Below are 25,338 nucleotides of genomic sequence, written 5' to 3'. Positions count from 1 at the left end.
AATTCCAGCTACTCAGAAGGCTGAGGCGGAAGGATCGCCGGAGCCCAGCAGGTCGAGGCTGCGGTGGCCGGGAGCGGCCACTGCACTCCAGTCTGGGCGACAGAGTGAGACTCCAATTCAAAAAAAATAAAATAAAATAAAATAAACTACTGGTCAGACTTGCGTAAAGTCTGTGCAGAGAGAGATGATGTCCATGGTCACAGTGAGGCCCGGGCAAGGCAGGGTAGCCAAGCCAGGTGTGAAGGGATGAGGCCAGGGAAGAGGTGCCCAGAATTCAGTTAGAAGAGCTTGACAGGAGTCCATCTGACCTGGATCCACCCAACTCATATCTCTCTGCTTCTTGTAGTTAACAATTCAGAGCTGGCCTGGCACCACCCCTCAACAGTGTGAAGGACACTTTGTAGGACCTGATTTCTCTGGCTTTGTCCTCCAGGATTAGGATTTACCTCTTTTCATAGTCTACTATGTCTGTGTCAGCCATGTAATTCTGGGTGTGCTTTCAACCCTTTCATTTAATTTTAGGATGCTTTTTAATAAATTAACAATTTTTTCTTTGTCACCTTATTTTCTCTGAATGTTTCGGTCCCTTTTGAAGCATGAAGCTCAAACACTCATCTTCAACCCTTTTTGTGTTCCTAGCACCTAACATGCCTTCAGCACAAGTACTCATTGATGACAGTGAGGATTTAATGAGTGTGTTATAGGGTTCTTTGTTCAAGACATCAAGAAAAGACACTGAATAGAAAAGGCCCCACAATAAATCCCCATGATACACATTTGATACATCCTCCAAATTTATTCTGTTTTCTTTCAGTTTAACTTAACTCTCTTTAATAAAGGCTTTATGCTAAAATGATTTCCCTCATGTCTATGTCCCATCACTCTGTGATGAAAGGAAGTTGAATATTTGTGACATGGTTTTCAAATTCTTTTGACTGACTGACCAAACGTATTTGGAAAAATATGAAGATCTGTTTTTGTCACAGTAAAAAAAAAAACATAATTGAATTAGGGCATGAATGCCCAAGCTAATATTTCTGTTCTGGCTATTCCGGCAAAAGTAAATTCTCCATTCACTTGTAACAAGCAAACATAGATTAGCCAGCCCATGTACTTGGTCTCTGTGACAAATCTGTCCTTTATAACCTCAGTCCTCTGTACCATGGTACTCTTGATATAGCCTCAGCCCGAGGGAGTCCCCCTGATCCAGAATGCCCCTATGTTTAAAAAAAAAAAAGGAGAAAGGTAAATACTAATATAGATAAAAGACAGGCACGGTGGCTACACCTATAATCCCAGCATTTTGGGAGGCCAAGACACGTGAATTGCTTGAGCTCAGGATTTTGAGACCAGCCTGGGCAACATAACAAAACCTCAATCAACACTACAAAAATAAGTAAGTAAGCAAGCCAGGCATACTGGCACATGCCTATAGTCCCAGCTACTTGGGCTGCTGAAGTGGAAGGATTGTCAGATCCCAAGATGTCGAGGCCACAGTGAGCTGTGATTGTGCCACTGTACTCCAGCTTGACAGGATGAGATGCTGTCTCAAATTAATAATAATATAGATAAGGAAAGATAATAAAACATCCAACAGTCTTCTGCCCCCCAAAAAGTAATTTGATGAATACAGTAAACATGACTGCTTTTGAAAGTGTGGCTGGGGCCCTGAGGGTCAACTGCTGTCTGACTTGGGTGTGTATTTACAGTGTGCTCTGTGCTTGGATTTAGGGACATAGAGTGGCTTAGCTAGATAGATGCTTTCACTGAAGAAGGTCACTTGTAATTCAGAGTATGGTCAGGCTCTTTTCAGAATGATGACATGGGTGTTTTGTGTGCCTCCCTAATTATGCTGTCACTTTCTAATGGAGTTGTATGCCTGTGTTTCTGTCACAGTGGATGGGGAACACCTTAGGCAGGGGTCCTAACTTGCCTCTCAGCATCTTGCCTGACAACTTTGTAGATGATTAATAAATACTAAATGGACAAATATCTCAGAAGGACTAGGGAAGTATGCCACTCTGCTTCTCGGTTTTTCTGGCTGTGAAACTTGCTAGCTGACCCTAATGCTGAGAACCATGGATTTCTGGGGGGGAAACGAGGATGCGTGTGCGCAAGCGCGCGCGCACACACACACACACACACACACACACACACACACACACACACACACACATTCTCCCTCCCTCTTCTCCTTCTCTCCCTCTCTTACCTGCCATGCTTCTGTATACTCTTTATAGCATAGTAATATACTGAATAATGCACTGAGTTCTCTTTTTGCAAAATGTAGGCACATAAGCACCATCGTGGAGTCCCAGAAGCCACAAAAATAGAAAAAAAAAAAACCTCATTATAGTTTATCTTTGTGCGTTGATCCCTTGTTTATAAATTGCTGGCACACAAATGTCCATCATGTAATTCAACATTCATAATAACAGTGTGAAGTAAGCAGGGCAGGTTTTAGCCTGAGGTAGACATAGAACTAAACCCCAAATGTGTGTCCTACTTCCCCTCTGCCCTGTGCCTCCCTGGAGACTACAGGCAAGTAGACTCTCATGCGGTCAACAGTGTGGACCGCAATCAACTTCCCTGTGATTCTAGTGATGCTGTGATTCTAGTGGGCAAATGTCATCAATCTTCTAAACCTCAACTTCCTTGTACATCTGTGGAGGGAGAAAAATTCCTGGGGCGATGTAATGAGGACCAACTTGTTGGATGACTGAAAAAGGATTTTGAAAATACAGCATTGCATAAAGACTTAGTAACAATTCAGAACAGGATGTTGCCGAGAATAAGAATGAGATTTAGACCTCTGAATAATGGGCTTTTGACGTTACTACCGGGCAGAAAATAATTAATCAAAAGTGAAAAATCTGTGTAATAGTGTCTGCTTTTGACCTTGAATGCCAGGAGAAAAAAAGATGCTTGAGGTATGTTTTTATGCAGGAAGTGAGTTATCTGAGTTTCTAACATTGAGGGATCAGTGCTGTGCAGGATAGCACTATCAAAACAGTCATTAATGGGTGCTCCTCAAAATGCACTACGCTCAGCCCAAAAGGCTAAATTAGTTTTAAATGACAATTTGTTAGTTAAATTATTCCCCCTCAGTTTACTTCTCTGAAAGATTAGCCCCTGGAATTACTAAGGATGTTGCCAGAAATGAAAGGCTATGGGGGAGTCTGGGCTGGCATCAGTGGTTTCTAAATTAAAATGCACATCAACATGTAAATAATTAAATCTGGCCAGGACCTCAGATGAAACACAGTATTTTTAAAAGTCTCGTGCTGCTCAGTTTTAATTTATTAAAAAGATAAGTGTGTGTGCATGTGTGTGTAAAGAGGTTTAAGATAAGCACATTTGGCCGGGCTCAGTGGCTCAGCCTATAATCCCGTGCTTTGGGAGGCCGAGGTGAGTGAATTGCCTGAGCTCGCAGGTTCGAGACCCACCTGGGCAACTTGGGGAGACCTCATCTCTACAATAAATCAAAAATTAGCCGGGCATGGAAGCACGCGCCTGTAGTTCCGGCTCCTTGTAAGGCTGAGGCGGAAGGATAGCCGCAGCCCAGCAGGTCGAGGCTGCGGTGGCCGGGAGTAGCCACTGCACTCCAGTCTGGGCAACAGTGAGACTCCAACTCCAAAAAAAAAAAAAAGATAAGCACATTCATTTAGATGAATAAAAAAGAATCATAGAAGGAGAACTCAGTTGAAAGGGAGACTGGATATGCCAAACAGAACATTGGGGTGTTTGGGTACAACACCTAACCTCCCTGGCAGAAAAAGCAGAGAGAAAACAGCTCCAAATGCTACAACTCTCATTCCACAGAGAAACATCTTGGGTTCTGGGGCAAGGGAGAGAGAGAGAGAGAGAGAGAGAGATTTCTAATTTTCCTTGGAGAAATTTCTCCTGTAGAGAAACTGTATGGCACTGCCTTCTCAGTTGTTTTCCTAGAGGGTCTCCTGATTTCCATCCAAAGAATCACTTCTTGAAATTAGGACAGAACTTAAAAAATCACAAAGAAGTAGGATACGCTTTTTTTTTTTTTTAAAGTACACAAAAGCAGAATTATAGCTCATACGCAATGTAACACACACATACTTTTCTGCCCCTCTGTGTCATTTCTTTAAGATCAGATGTGTGTTCTTATAGCCATGGCTAGAGGGAAGATAAGTATGGGGTCTGTCTTATAGATGCCATATTAACAAGCACTCAGAGACCAGTTCTTTCCATTGGTTCTGTGGTTTTGAGCACACTCCTTGTACCTTTTAGCCTCACTGTATGCAAAACATAAGTAACAATCATCATCATTTTCCAGTGATATTAAGAGGAATAACTAACGAAAACCTTCACAGCTGTCATTGTTCAGTTAATAAGATAAATATAAAGAATGCCAGATATCATTTGCTAAGAATCATATATAAATTACACTGTCACTGTGGATTGAACAACCAGATATTACTTTGTTTTATCCCTTTAGGATGAACTCTGTACATTTTGTAAATTTATAATTTATTTATCTAAGCAATATTCATTCAAGGTTACACTATGTGCCAAGGACTATGTTGGACCCTGAGATAAGGTGATAGTTAAATCACTTGGTTCTCCTTGCCTGCACAACCCAGTAGAAAAATTAAATCAATATTGGATTAGCCTATGATTTAAAAACCACATACAATTTGCAGTTTCCTTTAGGAGTACTCGTGATGTGTTTGTCCTTAAAACGGGCTCTATTTTCTCTTCAAGTTACAGCTATGTGCTGATCTTATTTAAAGAGACCAATTCTATGTTGTTTCAATCCCTCCAAGCAGTAAGTTTAGATTGAAACCTACATCAATTGTTAAAATAATATGTTTTGAATGTTTTCTTTGAAGCTAAATATTGAATACATTTCCCTTTGTTCTTTTTTAAATGTATGAGATGTTACCTGTCTCTCAGATGCCTTTGTAAATGGAAATGAAGATTGATAAATAAAATAAAAAAGTTAGCCCCTGCGTATTACTTCAGACAGATGAAGGTTTCAAAGGGAAGATTCCTATAAAGACATTTACATGCTGTGAAATATCATCTCTGCTGTTACAACCACTGACTCTTGTGGGCTTTATATCAATGTGGTGTTGCCAGGCTATTACGCAGACTTCAAATAAAGGGGACAGGTCTATCGAGCAAGGAGCCATTGCATGCAAAAAGAAATGTATTGACATAGATTATTTAGCCTTTCCACATATATTTGGAGTATCTCCACTCCTTAGAAAGATAGATAAGTGGATAAATAGATGTATAAAAATTAAAGAGTACTTCTTAGGTGCTTGACTGGACATTCAAAAATATTTCTCAAGATTCAGTAGTTTTTTGCCTCTACCGTCTGCTCCTGCACTGTGAGCTTGTCAGTTAGAAAAAAGCAGAGAACGCCATGAGCCTATTCAACCTTTTTTCCCCCTATCATTATGTAACAGTCCTGCTGTCCAAAGTCACATAACATCGTACAGAGAGAAAATTAAGCATCGGCTAATGAGCTAGGGATGTGAAAAGAAGTTTGAAAGAAGTAATTTAGAGGCCCCAAGTAGGGCCTGTTTTTGCAGTTCTCCTGTGTGCATCTCTGGCTGATCTCAGGCCCAGGGGTGTGGGAAGGGCATGGCAGGAGGTGGTGGAGGAAGGAAGGACAGGAGGGGGAGAACGGGGAAGAAAGATACAGAAGCTACAGTTTTGGGGGATGAAAGAGGTTCTTCCAGGATTCCAGATGAGTGCTAACAAGAAGCTAAATTAGCAATGGTTACAAAAAGAATGATATAGAAATCTTCCCAGGGTCTGTGTGAGAAGGTTAGGCAGGTGAGTGGATGTGGTCACCTACAGAGTTTTAAACCAGGACCTGAGAGGTGCCATTAAAAGAGAAACAGCTAAGCCCTGCCCCAAAGAGTGGAATAGGAGTGGAGTAGGATGGATACCCAGGATCCTGCTTCCATGGGATCCATTCAGACTAGATGTAGAAACAAGTGAGAGGGTGCCAGAAGGCCATAGCAAGGGAAAATAACTTTGCATACAGGAGGTTCCAACATAAGGAATCCTGCCTCCCTGAGACCTGGAGTGGCACTAAAAACTAGAAATCAACAGTAAAGTGATCAGAAGATGTGAGTGTTGAGGGAAGGCATTGGATTTGCCCAAGAAGATATTTCTATGAATACGTGCTAGAATTTACAGACCTGAAGGTGCAGGACACCTGGAGAACATCTGGGGTAGAGAAAAAGGGGGAAAAATAGAAACACTGTCTTGGTGAAGGCAAGGTAGCAGCCACCTGGCCAGAGGGAAAAAGTGGAGGAGGACATGCTCCTTGTACCAGGTATGGGAACAGCTCATGGCTCACCTCCACATGTATCTACTCCCCTCTGGGCCTGAGTCTGGCCCTCAAGGAGAAATTTGCTGGTGAATGAGAAGGGAGCAGGGACTCTAAGAAAGGGTTGTCTGGCAAGGGAGGGAGAATGCAAGACGAGGAGAACCTAAGAAGACAGATTTTGGAAAATTAAATGGAAAATGCAAAATCTCTCACATAGTTTCAAAATGTCAACTTCAAAGTTGCATAAGGATGTCATCCTGCAAAGACATGATGTGCATGTTTTAATTGAATGGGGTCATTCAACGTCTGTCAACTCTATGATGGGGCTGCCAAAAAGAATCACGTGATGAGATGATGTGACCTTTTAGCATAAGTCTGACACATAGCAGGCCTTAAATATAACCATTGCTTTTCCATCATGACATATCAAGTTAATTAAAAAAAAAAAATAGAGAGTTTAGAACTAAGAAACATGGAGACCGCTGTTAATTGGTTGATCAGCTTCGTCCTGGCCACTTTCTGTGGATAACCGTAGACCTCAGAAAAACGTAGATTTTTTAGAGAAGAGCAGTCACACACGGAAGGACTAAGAGAAGAGAGTGCTGAGGCCAGATGGTAGGAGACTCAGGTTTTCCTGTGAGTTTTCTTCATGGATTTGACCAGGAATGGTGGGAAAGAGATTTAGACTCATTATAGTAACCCAGGAGTGCAGGATAAGGACAATAGATTTAACTATAGGTTACCAAGGCTAAATCAACATAGGAGGGATATATTTCTCATTGCGAATAGCATTAGGAAATGGCATGGGCCATGTTAGGAGGTAGTGAATGTACTGTCACTAGAGGTATCGAAAGGAAGGCAGGCTGGAGAGATGTTGGAAAACTCAGATGTACAATAACAAAACAGCAGAACTCTTGATTCTAATGCCAGCTTTTCTCTTAATTAGCTGTGTAACTTTGGGCAAGTCACTTAACCTCTCTGGATTTGAATTTTCTCATCTCTAAATCAAGAGGGTAGGACTAAGTAATACCCAAGTCTCTTTCAATTTCAGCTTTGAAATTGCCTCACCTTTGGTTAGATCCAGTGCCGTTGCTTCCTTGTCAGAGTGAACTCCTCCATGCCTAGTTGCCATATGCCAGCACGACTTTTCAGCCTTAGCTGTGAGGCCCACTGTGTTTTAAGAGTGTGTTTCTGCAGGTCCCGAAAACATGAACCAGCCTGCTCTGAGTATGACAGCTCCATATGGACACTGCTCTGGCTTCGATTCATATCACCTGACCCCTGAGTGAGTGAGTTTTACAGAACCTGTGATCGCCCTCACCTCCTGCTTGCTCAAAACATCCTTGGTTTTCAAGTGTGTGTTCTGTGCACAGGTTGCTGGAAAGATCTGACAGACTTCTTTGAGCAGTCGGTTTTTCTCCATGCCAGTTTGGTCAGAAGTTTTGAAATTCTCTTTACTTCATGTCGTATCACATTTTAAACATGGACACAGATCTCCTCACCCAAGTCAACAGTACTTAAAATAGCTGTTGATGACTGCATTCCTCTGTTCTGCCACCGTTGCATCCCCAGTCAAAGGAGACACGGGGTTTTATTGATGGAAGGAGGTCTTTGTTTAGAAACTGCATGCCTGTGCACCAAGAGCTCACTCTGAATATACATCTTGAGTAAATGGAAAACATACCTCTCTGTTTTTAGATCTCTGGAAAGATTGGAAAAGCATTTTCAATTTTACTGTCTTGAAGATCCTGCTTGTAGGCATTCACTTATCTTATAAAGAATACTATTATGTTAACATAATCTGTATGGTTGATTTGTTCTTAACAAATTCGTAGCCATCTTCACAGTTTGTTTTTCACAAAGGGAAAGCCTAAGAGCTGTTCTGCCTCCAGGGGACTGGTTTTGAATATTTCTTCTAAGGGAACATTTAGAAATATCTTTGGATTTATGATCCCAGTAAATATAGTTTGGAGATACGTTCACATGCCTATTGCATATACAGGAGTAATCCTTTTGAGGAACCTGGCCACGTGTCACCCGCTCCAGGGTTCCTTCCCTGACCTATCCCCTGTATTCATTTCCTAGGGCTGCCGTACCCAAGTTCCACAAACTGGGTAGCTTAAAACAACAGAAACTTACTTTCTTGCAGTTCTGGAGAAATTAAGGTGTCAGCAGGGCCACATTCTTTCTGAAGCATCTAGGGAAGAATATCTTTCAGGACTTTCGACTTTCTCTTAGCCTCTGGTGTTTGCCAGCTATCCTGGGTGGTCTTTGACTTGCAGATGCCAGTCACCACACTGCATTCTCCCTTTGTGTCTGTCTTTTCTCCTCTTCTTATAAGGACACTAGTCCTATTGAATAGCCCCTCCCCAATCTAATGTGACCTCATCTTAACTTGATTACATCTGCAAGCACCCTATTTCCAAATAAGGACCTATTCACAGGTCTGGGGGATTAGGATTTTTAACATATCTTTTGAGCTGACACAAGTCAGCCTGAAACACCCCCTATACCAGACTCACTTAGATGTCTCCTTCTCTGTGTTTCTATAGCACCCCCTATGTAAATGTCTCACAGTAGGTGTTATGCTGTATTGTCATTTTCTGCTGTTTCTGTCACTGTACTGTCGTATCCATCAAGGAAGGACTCATATCTTATAATGTCGTTGTATGCAAAGTATCTAGCAAAACACCCAGCACTTAATAGGCTCTCAAATGTTTGTCAAGTGAAATACTTTGCTATGATCATTGTGATTCTTTATGCATATTCAATGTTAATAACATTATATAAGGTTACATAAATATTTATTATACATATAAATATATTGATATGTTGTATGTAATTGCGACCATCTATTGAGTATTTGCCATATGCTGGACATTATGCTAAACACTCTGGTTTTGTTTTTTTAATCCCATTTAATCCTCACAAGAATTTAGAAAGTAAATGTTATTCTCTTTATTTTATGGATATTATAAATGAGGCTTAGAAAGATTTGTTAATTTCCCAAGGTCACACAACCAGTGCATGGAGACCCAGGACCTGTGCTCAGGTATAGCTGACTGTAGATGTGGGTTCTTTGCACTTTGATATGCTGCTTTCACCCAGATGGTCTTTCTGGATACTCCCATCTTATGATAGTGGTACATTTGGTATTCATGTTCACATTCCTGGGTGACAACAGTGAAGCCTGGATAGGTTAAGAAACCAGCTGTGCCAGATCCCTTGACTTCAAGCTCATCTTTTTAAAGTGTTCTCTTTTCCTTTGCTGTTCACAGAATTGTTTTTTAAGAGTGAGAACAGCCCAGGCTCAGTGGCTCAGCCTGTAATCCCAGCACTGTGAGAAGCAAAGGCAAGTGGATTGTCTGAGCCTGCAGGTTCAAGACCAGTCCGGGCAACTTGGTGAGACCTTGTCTCTACAATAAATAAAAAATTAGCTGGGCTTGGTAGCATGCACCTGTAGTTCTGGCTACTTGGAAGGCTAAGATGGAAGGATCGCCAGAACCCATCAGGTCGACACTGGGGTGGCCATGAGCATGCCACTGCACTCCAGCTGGGGTAACAGAGTGAGACACCAACTCAAAAAAAAAAAAAAAAAAAAAAAGAGTGAGAACAGGAGAACATGGAATGAAAAAAAGCATTTCTTGAATAGTTTGTGAATTTAATGACATCATAGAAGAACAAGGCTTGTCAACTACAATTGGAGACTAATCTGAATAAGTCTCTCCATCCAAAAATTTCTGGTAAACAGAATGTCCTCATGTATCCTGTGACTTCTCTGCATAGTGACGATACATCATATTTTATATCAGTAACTCTTCTGGAAAAAGAAGCAGCACCACTGCATGTTTGTCAGAGCCCTCCAGCCTGTCTTTCTGCCTCACACAAGTCCTGGGACCTGTCCCCACATGCTTAGCATCTATCTCCTCAGACTTGAGGCCCATCTGACCTTTGGCAAGAGGAAGAGGACTCTGGAGCCTGGCATTCTAAGTCTTGGCCTCCAGGCAGGCTTTATGCTGACCAGGCTCTGACCTGTGTTCCATGTCTGACAACTGGGATGTCTACCTCCTTCCCCAAGCCCCAGGCTACCATTCTGGTTTCTGGATTTTGTCTTGCTTCCCTGGCCTGAGTCTCAGCTTAAGTAACCTACCAGGTGGCCCAGTATTTCTTAACCTGTGACTTCATGATGTTGCAAACTCCAGTTCCCCTGCACTGGGTCTGATCCCTGGACCAGGGTGGTGTGGGTCCTGTGACCTGCAGAAGGACTCCCCTGGTACAGTCGCCCTGCCTGGACTTGTTTGTCTGTTGCTAACAGTCTCTGTGTTCAGTCACTTTGTCAGAACACCCTCAGCCCAGGACTACACCTGTAATACTACCATTCAGCCTGATTACTGCCTCTTTTCTCTTATTATTCTCTTAGAACACCGTGTTCTTCCTTCTGGGTCAGACTTGTTCCTGGTACTGACAACTTCTATCTGTCCCCTCCCCCGCCCACACCTAGCCTAGTTATTACGACCAGCCTTGCCTGGCAAGAGGATTTTATTGCCTTGCTTTCAAATGAGGTCTGCTTCTCACCTCAAATAGGAGAAAAGGAGCAGGCCACAGCCAGGGGACAGGGGACAGAGAGAGGAGGAGAAAGGATGTCATAGCCACACCACCCTAGTTCCGCAGGGTGCACCTCCAACCTTGAGGGGCTGACATTCCACAGAGAGTAAGGTGAAAACTCACTAGCTTGAACAGCTAGATCCCTTCTGCTCCGCCCTAACTCCTGCAGCTTCTCCATACACTGTGGCCACACTGTCACATACATACCACGAGAGAGCCGTGGACAATTGTTTGGAGTTCCCCAGGACTGTCGACTCTCTCCCATGGTTCTCTTCCATGTCCGACTGCTCTTTGTGTTCTTGGAGCCTAAGCTCAGGGGTCCTGAATCTTCTGCAGAGTTTGGAGCCCATGGTTTAGCCTCTTTCAAACCTAGATGGGAAATGTATTAGCGTTACCTCTGAACCTCCAGCTCCTGGCAAGAGCACGTGCCCGGTGCATGCTGAGTGAACGCTTTCACTAATTAATTAATTCAGCTGCCATGCCTCTTGAATCCTAAACACAAAACCCTAACCTGCCTTCTGGAAAATGCTCATCCAATTGATAAAATAATGGACTGTGAATCAGTAAAAAGGATTTTTGTTTTTGTTTTTGTGTTGTCCAATTGGGAACAGACAACCAAAAAGAAACCTTTGCCAAGCCCTGGCCATGGCCCTCTCTGCTTGGAGCCAGTAGTACAGAGAAGAGCCAGCTGGGGCCATGGTCTGAGATGAATAACCCTTCATCTCATTTCAGTACAGCTTTTAAAAGGAAATTCTACGATATGCTTAAAGGGATCCTTTTTTGCTGGGATTTAAGCAGTCATTTTCTTTCCCCTGAGAAGTGTAACCCATTATCTCTGAGGTTCATGGGAGCAACTTTTCCAAACAAGACATGGAACTGACTCCTAGAGTTTTTGTTCACTTCTCACCCCCGCCATCCTGCGAATGTCTTTCTCAGATGTTCAGTTTGTGTATTTGCTTCAATAAGTTAGTATATGATGTTCTCCTGTGTTGTTTGAAAAAACAATTTCCATCGGTACATATATTGTTGAAAAGTAATGGGGTCTCTCTCTCTCTATCTCTCTTTAAAATCTAATCCTTCCCTACTTTGTCCTCTCAAATACTGAATCTCAGATCCTTTGAGGTCCAACATAATTTAAGTGTTAATTCCTTCCTAAGCTCCTTTCAAGCTACTGCACTCGCCATGCAGATTTCATTAAACCTTATAGTCTCTTCATACTGATGGCTCAGGAAAAGTAAAATAACTCTAGCTGTGTATTAAAATATTTTGCTCAAGAGTGGCATCTTTTGTCCCCATTTCTGGACATATATTTATATATTTGGCCTTCAGAAAAAAACAGAAGTCTGTTATAACTAAAAGAGAATGCAAGCACTGGGCTTCTCATCTCATTTGTGGGAAACATCTGCTTATTATAATTCACAGGGCTCTCATTTCAGGGTTTGCAGTCCTGAGTGGTTTCAGCCTTAAATCATCCTGTGTTGGCAAATAATAGCGAGGGCCAGGCCAGGAAAGAAACAGATGAAGCCTATGTATAGAATGAGATTAAATAAAAGCACAAGCATGCCAATATTCCCACTGCCAATATTTCTTTTTCTAATATATTCACCTTGGAGGCCAATATATTACTTTAATGATGATGATGTTGAAAATCATTCTTTTCCGGAACTTCTCCTCTAGAATGGGCATATGGATCAACAGGACAAACCTTGACTGTATTTAAGGATGAACTACATTTTTGGAAGTAGTGGCGTGTATTAGGTGAATAATGAGGCTGGATAGTTCTAGGTGGAAACTTTGAAAGAGCCATATTTATACATGTTTCAATACGGAGGCAGAGACCCAATGCCCTAGTGCTGACTCTGCCATTTGTTTGCTTTGTGTTGCTAGAAATTTTACTTAACTGCTTTGAGCTTCCATTTCTTTATCTGTTGAATGGGAATAATACCTGTAAAATTTTATGAGGATTAAATGAAAAACCAGAATTTGACTGTTGTCCCCATTGCTTCTAAACTTTTATGTCTTTTGTATATCACTTTGTTTTGACCAACATCAACATGGAGTCCTGGAGTCTCGGGAAGCTAGTGCTCTGAGAGATAATCTAACTAAACAGACCCATATTATAGGTGAAGAAACGGGGGCTATAATTATAGAGGAAGTGCATAGAATGTTGGGGTAACTACTTTGACACCCCTACAAGGAAGTTCCCCTTATAGCTACTCAGTACAGTACTTTAACAGTCCTTACTTTTAGAAAGGTTCTTATTTATTTAAAAAGAAAAAAAAGATCTGATCTAACACTATTAAAATAAGAAACTGCTTATTTGTCATTTATATTTAGGGTTCTTTTTAAAAAAAAGAAAGAAAGAACGAAAGAAAAAGCTCTCCTTTTACTGAAGTCATGCTGGTACACTATCAAATTAAATGGAGTTTCTAATAAATGGGACAACAGTCCTCTTGGGGTTCTAGATCAGAATCACACGGCTTATGCTGTTCAACCTAGAGAAGTAGAAGTGTCCAAGGTAGCTGGAGGAATGCTGTAAACCTCTTCCCAGGAGGGAAGAATATTTGTTGGACCATCTGTATCCTCTGGAGTTTCTTGGTAAACAAAGAGTGTGCTTATCGTTTCTTCTGCCTCAGGGTTTAACCAGCCTTTCAGCACAGGTAAGCAAGGAGTGAGGCCATGAAGAGGCCCAAAGCACCAGCTGCACAAGGAGAACCAAAAAGGAGAGGGGGTGGGAAGGAAAAATATCTAAGATGAGGAGGAAAAAAGATGGGATAGTAAGAGATTTCATCCGTGCACAGTAGCAGAGGGTCACCGTGACCTCTCCTGGCGGCATCTGCACTACCATCTGTCTACCTGAGAGTGTTATCGCACCACCACTGGGAGTATGGTTTTCTGCAAACAGAAAAGCCCTCATGAGAGGGACCCCCTTGTAGCTACTCTGTACAGTATTTTAACAGTCCCTGCTTTTAGAAATATCTTTTTTTTTTTAAAAAAAAAACAAAACCCTGTATGTCACTTCTGAAATTCTTTGCTTCATTATCACACTAAAAAATTTCAGTGCTTATACTGGAAAACCCATTCTTTTTGCCCCCTTTCCATTTTCAAGTTTTTATTTTCTATTTTTATAGATACAAGACATAAAGACCTCTTATTTGTTGATTGAATTATAAGAAGACAGTGCGATTGTCCAGTAGAATTCAGAAATTATTATATAGCTAATTTTATGCTCATATGTATCGAACTCATAGTAATTATAATCTTCTTTGTTTAGTTGGTTTTTTTTCCTTCCTGGGGGAAATTGGTTAGGTGAGACCTGAATGCATCATGATGAAGTATGCACACATAAATTGAACTTTCCTAAATCTAGGTCACTTGGGTAAGAAGGCTGTTTTGATGAAACCAGGTTGATGATTAGATTCACAGGACACTTCAGTGTTAAATGATATTCTTCCCACATTCTGGGTCATAAGGAGATATAAACAATATGCTAACATTAAGAAACAGAAAATTGTATTCACAGTAATAGCGAAGCTTCATGGTGTATGGTTTTACACTTTAGTATGCTGTGTTCTGCTCTGCCATGTTAATATTTTAAGTAATATAATTTCCTTTTTGTGTAGTTTTAGGTCCATCTTTTCTTTTTTTTCTCTTTGCCCTTCTGGAATAGCTTTCTATAATACGTAAATCTCATGCCAGGAGAAATTCGTGGAAAATAGAAAGTGTAAAGTCAAATAATCTTTGCAGGAAAATAACAAAAACAACAACAAAAATGGATTTAAGATTCTCCAGTCAAAATGTTATCTTGTGTTCTTTACAGACTCAATCTGTGTCCCAGGCTTTGATCCAAGCCTCAACATGATGACTGGCATCACCCCCATTAACCCAATGATACCAGGCCTGGGACTGGTACCACCCCCACCGCCAACAGAAGTGGCTGTTGTCAAAGAAATAATCCACTGCAAAAGCTGTACTCTTTTTCCTCAAAATCCAAGTAAGTAATACCTGTGAGAAATGTTTGCTCATCATTTTATACTTCTTTCTTTTTAAATTTTAAGTAGCATTACACTCATGTTCAGATGTGACTCACACATACTACATGCACATAGTGGAGCCCTGTCTACTGCAGGCCTTTGTCTCAAGATAACAAATATTTGGGCATGTGACCATGTGTCTGTTCAGAAGCTGAATCGATGTTAGGAAGCCAGTACATGGGATTTGGGATGTATAGAAATCTTTTTGCAGGCATTGAAGTCTAGTCTATTTGCTGGAGAACACAGTATGAAATATGCAAGCACTTCCATCCATCTTTACAAATGTGAGAGAAAAACTCTGAAATGTATTTTGCTAGATGGAAAATTGAATTAATTTGACAGCAATTTTGAGGCTGGGGCAAGGGGAGCCCGCATCTCAGAGTTTCTGGACCAAATTGCATTTGCTTGAAGGAAACGTACATTTGAGGAAGTAAATGGGCCAGAATTTTTTTTTTTAATTTTGCCTCAGATACTAAAGTTTACAGGCTTAAATAGCTAGGATTTTTTTTATTCATATTAATCAGCATTGCCTTTTTTAAGTGGACTTTTCAGGAGATTGCTTTAGTCATCTACATAGAAACTAGGGAAAATGTTGTGACAGTGTGCATTTTATCTTTTTTACAGCCTCCCCCAAATTTAATAGTTTGCTCATTTAAATATGAATAATAACAAAGTGTTTTTTTCAGGCACCGTGTTTCACAGCCAAGGAAGTATTGTGTGTACTTTTCTAGGTTATGCTTCCTGTGTTCTGCTTTGCTGCTCCTTTATCTGGAAACAAGACAAAGCAGATATCAAGCTGAGGTTTTTCATCATGTTGTCATTTCATCATGTTTTGTACTTTGTGAAGAATTTTTTCCTCTGTTTTCCTGGGCTTCTGTATTATAAAAAAGAAATGAAATTATGCTAACATTTGCTTTATCTTTGTTCACGGACAAGCATAGCCAGCCACTCTGTGTAGAAAGGAACATAGAAAGTAGAGATTGGGAGGAGGAGTGGTAAGAACCTGGAACCAGGTCAGCCCCAGGATACATGGGAGTCAGTAGAGATATTTACCGTCGCTCAGTCTGGGAGAAAGCTATTCTGCAAGCTTTACTTTTGCTGGGAGAACCAGAAAAAGAGAGCAAATAAATAAAAGACAAAACTCTCTGTTTTTGTTGTGATTATTAGATCTTCCACCTCCTTCCACAAGAGAACGACCTCCTGGGTGTAAGACTGTGTTTGTCGGAGGATTACCAGAAAATGCGACGGAGGAAATTATTCAAGAAGTCTTTGAGCAGTGTGGTGATATTACAGCGATTCGGAAAAGCAAGAAGAATTTTTGTCACATTCGCTTTGCAGAGGAATTCATGGTTGATAAAGCCATTTACCTCTCTGGTACTTTGCATTACATAAGGAGTTTGCTAGGCATTTTGTTATGTTTTGTGATGTTAACATGAGCTTATTCCCCCTTTGCCTTTTATGTACAATAAAGTCCTCATAGTTTGGGGCTGCAAATGGAAGAATTCTGCCTTTTTCCTTGGCTGCCAGAAGCTCTATGTTAAGTCTGTGAATGTACCTCCCTGCAGGAGCAATTTCCCACCATCCAGTCTTTAGGAATTCCATTGAGTTTCTAATTAATGTTCTCAAGTGCTTATTAGATGAAAAGCAATATTATGAGTACTAAGGACCATTATTATTATTGGATGTAATCCTCTGGGAGAGTAAAGTACTCTCTCAGAATAATTTCAGTTTTTCAGAAGTAGATTCACTTTCTAGACATCAGGGTACCAAAGCAAGGTCAGTTCCTTGCAGGAAAGTAGCTTGTGGGCCCTAAGATGCGGCCCAATATCATGGCCCATTTGGTGGCTCATTAAGCCTTGCTCTTTGGCACCAATATGCTGAAATTAGGTCTAATGCCGCCTTCTACTTTGTGGGTGATGGGCTAAGTGAATATAGACGCCACAAAGCTTTGCCAAATCTAAGAATTAGGGGGTTGTTATGGTCCAAGTAACACTCGGCTGCTCTCCCTTGATACCAGTAAATCAAAGGGGCAGAGAACTGGTAGAAAGAAGTTCTTTTCTGAACTTGAATCCAGGGAGCAGAGCTGGACTCGAGGTCCTTCTAAAATGGTTCTGTCCACCCTTCACTTTTATAGTCCAGAGTTATTGGCACCTATACATTAACCACGTGACCAGCAGAGCATTGGATAGAACTTAAGTTATAGCTGCATTTTACATTTAGGTAGTAACATTTAGAGTAAAGGAAGTTTACAAGGCCTAAAACATCATGATGCAAAAGTTATGCCAATCACAAGACTTATGATTACATAGATACAAAAGTTATACAAATCATAAGACTTATGATTACTTTGGTATTATATTGTTCAAACCGATGACTATTAAGAAAGGGCATAAATAGGGATTTACATCTTTGGGTGTAGTCTGCCCAAAGATGTAAAGGATGAGAAGTCAGGGATCCCCTGAAGCTACTTACTAGGAGTGCATAGAAGACAAGGGGATGCTCAGTAATGTGCTCAAGAATGTACAGGAACACTTGAACCCTTGCCACGCCTTCTCTAGGGGCTGTGGCAGTATGGATGGACATGAGCAGATCTCTGTATCAGGGTGGTATTGGATAGACATATTTATAGATTGAACTCACTGCTATTTCTTCATACTCTCCACCTATGTTTTTCAATCTGTCACTCTGCATTTCAGCTTTCCTGAGGCAAATCTAGTAGGGGAGGGTGGGGAACAACAACAAAAATCCGAACATTACTGCCAGGTTTTACGTAATTTCTGCAGTCAGCTTTTATTGCCATGAAATTCCACGAAAACCCCAGAAGACTGGAGGTTATTCCAGTACTACAGAGACTTCCCTCCGCTAGATAGTGACATGGAAAACTTTAAAACACTTATTCCAATAAAACCTTACAGAGTGGAAAAAAATCTGAAAGCATTTCAAAACAGAGTTAGAAGACACAGCTTAGAATAAAGACATTTTATACCACACAGTCAGCTATTAGACAACTGGGGGTTCTGCTGAGTCCATGGCACTGGGTTTCACAGGCCTTGGCCTAGAGCCCCTGTTTTCTCATCTGCAAAATAGAGATCTAACTATTCTCTCACAGGATTGTCAGGAGAAGGAAATCAAATAATGGATATTGAGTGCTTAGCTAGGTACCTGCAACATAGAAACCATTCAGTAAATGGCTGTTTTTAACACAGATACGCTGATGATGATAAAGAAAGACTGATTCTTCTTTTTTCAGGAGCCCTGCCCCGGGGACCTGGGTTCTAAGATAAAGTCATGTGTCTTAGTATACCCAGAGGATTGGTTCCAGAAGCCCCAACCCCCATTACCCTCTACCCCACATATATTCTGCAGAGCCTGCATATACAAAAATATATGTGTGGGTTTCATGTTCCTTGAAATACCGTATTGTATTTTGTATTTGCGTATGGTTGAAAAAAATTCCCATGTAAGTGACTCCATGCAGTCCAAACCCATGTTTTCAAGGGTCAGTCATATTCTTTACCCCATTTGATTAAACAAGAAGGTTAGAGTGAGGTCCTTTTCAACACAAATACAACACAGTGTTTATACCCAATCAGAAGCTCCATAAGACACTGACAAAGATGAACAGCCCCAGATTTAGGCATACGAGGGGATACCCCCCAGAAAAATTGAATTATTTTTCTGGAGGCCAGGCCCCTTTTAATATAAGCTTCTCCTGCTAGATAAGTATTCTAGGAGTCCATCAGCATTGGTGTACCAGCTAGTAGTGTTGTGAGAGGCTGCGTTCAGCTTCAGTGAATTATTTTTGGAGAGTTTTTCAACACATTTGCCTATCTCATGATGGTTGATTTACGAGCACACCTGCCTACACCGGTCTGAGTGTTCACTGGTTTTTGACTAAACAGCATGATCCCCAAGTCCCATCCTCCCTATTCACTGGATCTCACCCCCATACAACTGTTTTTTTGTTTGTTTGTTTTCCTGGATGAAAAAAGTCCTCAAAGGGAACTTTTGGAAAGACATATTTATAGATTGAACTCACTACCATTCCTTCATACTCTCCACCTACATTTTTCAATGTCACTCTGCCAATGTGGAAGATGCGAAACAAAAAATGGCAGAAGCACTAAAAGGCATCAATATTGATGAGTTCAAAAACTGTTTTGGGCAGTAGGAAGAAAAAACATCTTGACAGGTATATTGCATCACTTCGAAGGCAACTGAAATTTAAACCTGTAAGGATAAATACACAATTTTTTCTAAATAAAATCTGGGGGTTTTTGTTTTTGTTTTTTTTATTCCTGCTTGTACAAAAGGTGTTCCTTGATTTAGGCCTTGATTCTAAGCTTTTTCCAGCCTAGGCACTGGTCCTGCTTCCCCTAGCAAGCCCCTGATTGCTCCTTTATGGCAGGAGGAGAAGACAGCAAGGCCACACCTCCACCCTCCCACCTCTGCCTCACAGCTCTGCAGAGACTGCAGCATCAGTCCCGGAGAGATCTGAAAGACTGATTAATTGGAAGGGCAGGCAGGAAGGAAGGCTGTGTCTCCTGCATGTGGGCTCCAGCAAGCCCATGCCCAGCTGGAAGGCCGGTCTAATATTAGGACTGCATTCACATTTGAAGGCCAAGCTAATTTTAGACTCAGCCTCATCAGGGTCTCTTTTAAGGCCTTAATGATGATGTTTTGTGAAAGTGAGGATGCTTCTGGAGTCAGAAATGTTTGAAAAGTGATTCTCTGGACATAAGCAGGGGAAAGTTGCTTGGCCAGATAGGACAGCTGGCCAGTCTTAGATAGTCCGGCCTGCTCAGCTGTTATGTACCTATCACTGTGGCCTGCTGACTGGTTAAGTTTCCATGGCCCACAACCAAGATGCATTTGCTTTCACATTAATTCTGCACATCTGTGATGGGATGTTTTTGTTTTTGATTTGTATTATGTCTTCCCATTTTTAGATAACACTGTTGGAAATCTAGGAGTAAAAAGGGTTCAGGGGCATCACAGAAATTAGATGAGAGATCTGTATCTTATTTGTAACTTTTCAAAGGTGTGAAGTGCCTACTAGGGAGAAGCCAACCTCTACAGAGATTTTCAGCTGAGTTTTTAACCCCAAATGCTAAAATAATCCATTGAAATATACCATGAGATCTTGAACATCAGCACAATGCAGCCTAGCATTTTACAGTTGTATCTCATTTGCCTTTTAAAGCCCCTGTACTGCAAAAGTGCTTATGTTGCTCTCTCCTCTGGCATCCCCCAGCTGCCTTGTTCCTGCAGGGACCTGGATTTATGTTCTGAAAATCTAAATATCCCAAACTGAAGAGCAACCTCAAAGTCAACTCTTCTTCATTTGAAGTTTGGCTGGCTGGCTGGTTTCAGTTCTGTTTGTGTTGATTTCTCAGATCAAGTTTCTGCTCATAATCTTTATAAGTTGGGTAGCTCACAGTAAATCCCCCAAAGATTTCCAGGCCCTTTTTTTTTTTTTTGTCTAGCTCTGGGCTCCTGCACAGGGCTCCTGTGGGCTTCAAAGATTGCATGAACAGTTTGTGTGGTGCTGCATGCCAGATGAGGTGCTGCAGGCTGTGGGGAAGGCAGTGGTGAGGCCTCTTGATTGAAGGTAAAATATTCTCCTGCGTGCCCCAGAGGATAAGTGGAAATAAAACAGCATTGCAAAATTGCCTTGGTAATTGTGGCTTTTGCAGCTGCTGAGAGAGAATTGAGCAGCAGCATTTTCTGGGGGGAATGAAGCAATAGCCTGTGCGTGAGCTGTTCAGGAGTTTACTTTGTAGATCTTTTTAAATATCATGGATGCTCTTTATTTACTCATCGTTCACATACGCAATGGAGTTACAGCAAGTTGAAAATATAAAATCAAGGCATAAAAAGAGGGAAAACACGCTATATGCCAAATTTGTTTCTGAGCTTCCTGGAAGCCAGAGGGAAAAGGAGTTACCATGTGAAGTGCCCTAGTTCTTGAGATCATCCTCTGCTGGGTATACTGGTTTGGAAGACACCAGTTAGCGACCCTCTGAGACGCTTCCCGGAGGTGTATTTATCCCTAAATCTGTAATAGGCTTAACTGCAGAGCTTCAGGATTGCTGAGGAAAAAGTGTGCTTAATGAGGGCAGAGAAATAAGTGATCCTTTGCAAGCGTTCCTGGAGGGCCTGGACCAAAATGCAGGGCCACTGTGACATCGTGATGTGACCAGTCTTTCCATTGCTTTCAGGTTACAGGATGCGATTAGGGTCTAGCACAGACAAAAAGGATTCAGGCCGCCTTCACGTGGACTTTGCCCAGGCCCGGGATGACTTCTACGAGTGGGAATGCAAGCAGAGGATGCGAGCCCGCGAGGAGCGGCACCGGCGCAAGCTGGAGGAAGACCGGCTGCGGCCGCCCTCCCCGCCCGCCATCATGCACTACTCGGAGCACGAGGCCGCCCTGCTGGCCGAAAAACTGAAAGGTACGAGGCCGCCCATGCCTGCTGCGCCTCCCTCCGCTGCCAGCCCTGGTGTGTTTCTCTTGTCTGTTTACCTGGTGACTTCCTGTGAGTGGGGCTCACCTGGAAGCTGCAGACATCTGGGCTCTGTCAGCCTTCCAGCGCTCTCACCTGCGTTCTCCACGATTATAGGTGGACCGCCACTCAATAAAACTCACAGACCCAGAGGGCAGAAGGTTCTGTGCAGCAAACCCCAAAGCAGGCTATTGTCTTCTGACCCAGTGCTTGATGAGCCAGGCAAGGCTCTACGCCTGTGGGCGGGGGCTTCTTCCTGTTGTTCACCATCCATAAAGAGCTTGAGCGTGTGCCAGACTCCTAAAGCCTCCTTAAGGCATGTCAGTCACCATACTAGGGGCCCTGGAGGAAGGTAGAATCCCTGTCTTCAGAGGTGCAGTTAGTTGAAGGAACACCGATTAGCAATAGAAGACAGGGTATTCCATTTCCTCTCGTGTTTGCTGGGCTCCTCCCCCGAGTTTTATGCTGTCGGAGATAAAAACAAACCAAGGCGGTAGTTACCTGCCTCAGTAAACTACAGTAATGACTGGGAAGAGACCAGATTTTGAAGTGTGTGGAAATTCAGTTCCATTATGGGCCAAAGCTGTGTGAGCTGGGCAATATCCAGCCATCTCACAGGCAAATGATGGTCAGACCCTACTCAGGTCATTTGGTGAGACCATCAGGATTTGATGGGAGAACGTGCTGCAGTGTATTTGTAGGTGTCCACAAATAAACAATTAACTCTAATACGAAGCCGATGGCATGGTTATCGCCCTAGGTATGTGCAACATGCTTTGGAAACTTGGGGGCAAGCGCAATAATGTGGATAAAAATGTCAAGGAAGTCTTCACAGAGGAGGCAGAATTTGAAATTTGCAGAATAAACAAGACTTGTTTTCCAGGAGGAAAAAGGACAGAAAGTCATTCTAGTTAGAGACTGGAGACCTAGGAATAAAGACATGGAAACAGAGAGGAATTCAGCACAGGAGCTGCATTTATACAGCAAGGTAAAGCTAGAAAAGCTGCCCAGGTCAGATGCGGAGTCCTGAAAGCTATTACTGGATTTGGGTCTTATTCTATAAGCAGTGGAGGAGCCATTACAGATTTCTGATGAGGAGGGACATGACTGATTTTTCGAATGTTTTAGTACATAGCTGGTGTATTGCTGGCAGTGTAAAAAGTGGTTTGGATGCTTTCATTGAAGGAAATATGTGAAAAACTGCCCAACAGCTATTTTAGGAAGATAGGCAGTTGACAAATTGACATTCTATACTTTAATAAAAAGGGGAGCAGCCTGTGCTTCCATTCTCATCCCCCATCTGGGATTTAAGACTCCCTAATCAGCTGGAATTGCCACAGAAATGCACCACTCTAACTGTGGAGTGCCATGGAAATGCCCCACTCTAACTATGGAGTACCACTTGCTGACGCCATTGTTGCATGATCTGCTTGCAGAAGACTTGTCTTACAAACATAAAGATATAGGATGTAAATGATTATTCCTCTAATAAAAAGCATACACAGGACAAATATAGACATCGTCTCACTTTTCCATTCAGCCTAGAAACCTTAAGGAGTGGCCAAAATGAGATAGAGTAACATTCTCAACCAGTAATATTCACTGGAATAAATAATTTTTTCTTTAATATCCTGTGCATTGTGTGGTATCAGATTATGATGTGCATAGAGTAAATTCGGTTCAATTTGTCCACCCCTAGAAGTGACAAAAAACTAGTACCTTGCTTCTGTGACCTGGAGGAATTTCATGAAAGTTTACCATCTGCATTATGTTATTTTTAAAGACCCAGTACAGAAGTATCTATGCATGTATGAGGGACATGGCATTTGCCTCTTCTTTCAGAGGATAACAGATTGGGATGTCAATTTGGTAAAGTAATTTGCAAGCCTTGCCATTTCAAAAATATATATTTATATAGATGAGTATAATTTGCAGAATTCAGAAGCTGTATCTTTGCCAAGTACTGTGTGATCCCTTGAGGAAAGAACAGATTGGAAATTTTAATAGATGGCTGTTACAGTAGAATGAACTAGCTGGGGATACATCTTAGGCAACAGTCAGGTAATATCAAGCTTGACAATTTCAACCCAAGCACAGAGTTTGGAATATAAACAGCATTTAATTGCTTAGGAAATTGGCTGCCTCAGAGAGGAAATCCACTCCATGCTCCTTATAACGTTGCAAAGCCAGACAGGAGGAGCCAAGGAGACTGTTTCCCTGAAGATGATTTCATTGATGTGGGGATATATAAAATACAGTCAAGACCTAAGGTAAAGAAATCTGTGTCAGAAAGGAAATGGAAATGCAATCTGAAAGTACCTAATTGGATTTGATTTTTTTTCTCCCCTGAGAAATCTTACTATCTTAGGTTTATTACAGATACTTTTTCTCCATTTTATATCATTCTTGTTTATTCTTACTTTTTTTTTTTGAGTTGGAGTCTCACTCCGTCGCCCAGGCTGGAATGTAGTGGCCGGCTCATAGCCACCCCACCATCGACCTACTGGTCTCTGGTGATCCTTCCACCTCAGCCTTCCAAGTAGCTAGAACTACAGGCGCGCACTACCACGTCCAGATAATTTTTTATTTATTTTAGAAATGAGGTCTCACCAAGTTGCCCAGGCAGATCTCGAACCCACAGGCTCAGGCAATCCATTTGCCTCGGCCTCCCAAAGTGCCGGGATTACAGGCTGAGCCACTGAGCCCGGCCTACTCTTACTTTTTAAAAAATCAGCTTTATTCAGCAAAATCTGTAACAAAGCCAAGTCTTTGTTATGGCCCACAGGACTCTCTGTGTCCTGTCCAGTACTGAAACTGTACACACAGTAGGTGCTCAGTAAATTAATTATTTCCTCTCTTCATCCACTATCTGGATCTATGAGCATGTTGCATTTCTAGTCAGTAGAGTTACTGGGCTTGACCAGAAGTATATGAAGGTGCTGAGTACTCAGCCATCATTCCAATCATTCCAGAAGTATTTGTTAGTATCTAACCGCCTGCCTGGCACTGTACGAGGCACTGGGGAGAGGAAGCAGCATGCAGGCATCTGCTTCACAGAGTTTAGGTTTCTGGCATGAGAGAGGCAATAACAAATCACCTTGCATTTGTCACTTGTAGTAGTGCACTGTTATAATCAAACAATAATCCCACTACTATAAGTGAGAAGTGCAAATACTATCGCAGGGGAGACAGCCAGCCCCACCAGGCAGTGCTGGGGGAAGGGGATCTCCTGGGACCAGGTTACCCCATTCACTGACTACTTGGCCTTCTGAAGCCAGAGGAAGCACTGAGTTGTATTGGTGCGGTGTCTGAGGCATGGAGTCACCCGGTGTCTGTTACATTAATACAAATTCTAAAAAAGAAAATTAGCGGGCACCCTGCTGATTAAATAGACATTGTTCTGACACAATTCAGCGTAATGAAGACTGACTGGGACGTAACTGCTCACAGACCCCAAGTTTATAGCATGGCTTTGAGAAAGTGAGAAGGAGCTCAATAACACCATAATTACACTTTATTGGAAACAGTGGCACCAGGCAGATGAGATAATGAATTTCAGTGTGTCTAACACAGAACATCCACCCCTGGAGGAACCCTGTGTTTGGACTGTGGAAGGAAGAGATTGATTAGGCAGTGAGAAAGGATTATATCCTAATTCACTGGGGATTTCTCTTGGCAAGAGCATTTAAAAGTTTTTGTGTACTTTTATCCCCCTTTGGAAAGCTTCACATAATCTTTCATTTTGTGATGAAATGAAGAGTTTCTCTCTGCATCAGGTGAAGTTCTGACAAAGCATTGCAAGCAGTGCCCTTGGGATTCTCTGATGTGCCATCAAGAATACAGTCCTCTTGGGATTGGCATTCATAAT

General features: G+C 41.9%; 1 protein-coding gene across 3 annotated transcripts in view; it reads left to right on the top strand.

The window, feature by feature from the left end:
* Window positions 1-14,756: 14,756 nt before the first annotated feature.
* Window positions 14,757-25,338, top strand: part of ENOX1 (ecto-NOX disulfide-thiol exchanger 1) — a 149,474-nt gene continuing 138,892 nt past the window's right edge. For all 3 annotated transcript variants that reach the window (XM_021708822.1, XM_021708821.1, XM_021708820.1), the window contains exons 1-3: window positions 14,757-14,924; window positions 16,132-16,338; window positions 21,186-21,419. In XM_021708822.1, the coding sequence (XP_021564497.1) occupies window positions 14,789-14,924; window positions 16,132-16,338; window positions 21,186-21,419 (577 nt within the window). In that variant the 5' untranslated portion in view covers window positions 14,757-14,788. The remainder of the gene's footprint in view (window positions 14,925-16,131; window positions 16,339-21,185; window positions 21,420-25,338) is intronic.

Source organism: Carlito syrichta, unplaced genomic scaffold (assembly GCF_000164805.1).
Source record: "Carlito syrichta isolate Samal-C Ts95f unplaced genomic scaffold, Tarsius_syrichta-2.0.1 Scaffold149649, whole genome shotgun sequence".
In the NCBI taxonomy this organism is placed as follows: Eukaryota; Metazoa; Chordata; class Mammalia; order Primates; family Tarsiidae; genus Carlito; species Carlito syrichta.
This window is presented reverse-complemented; position numbering and strand designations above follow the sequence as displayed.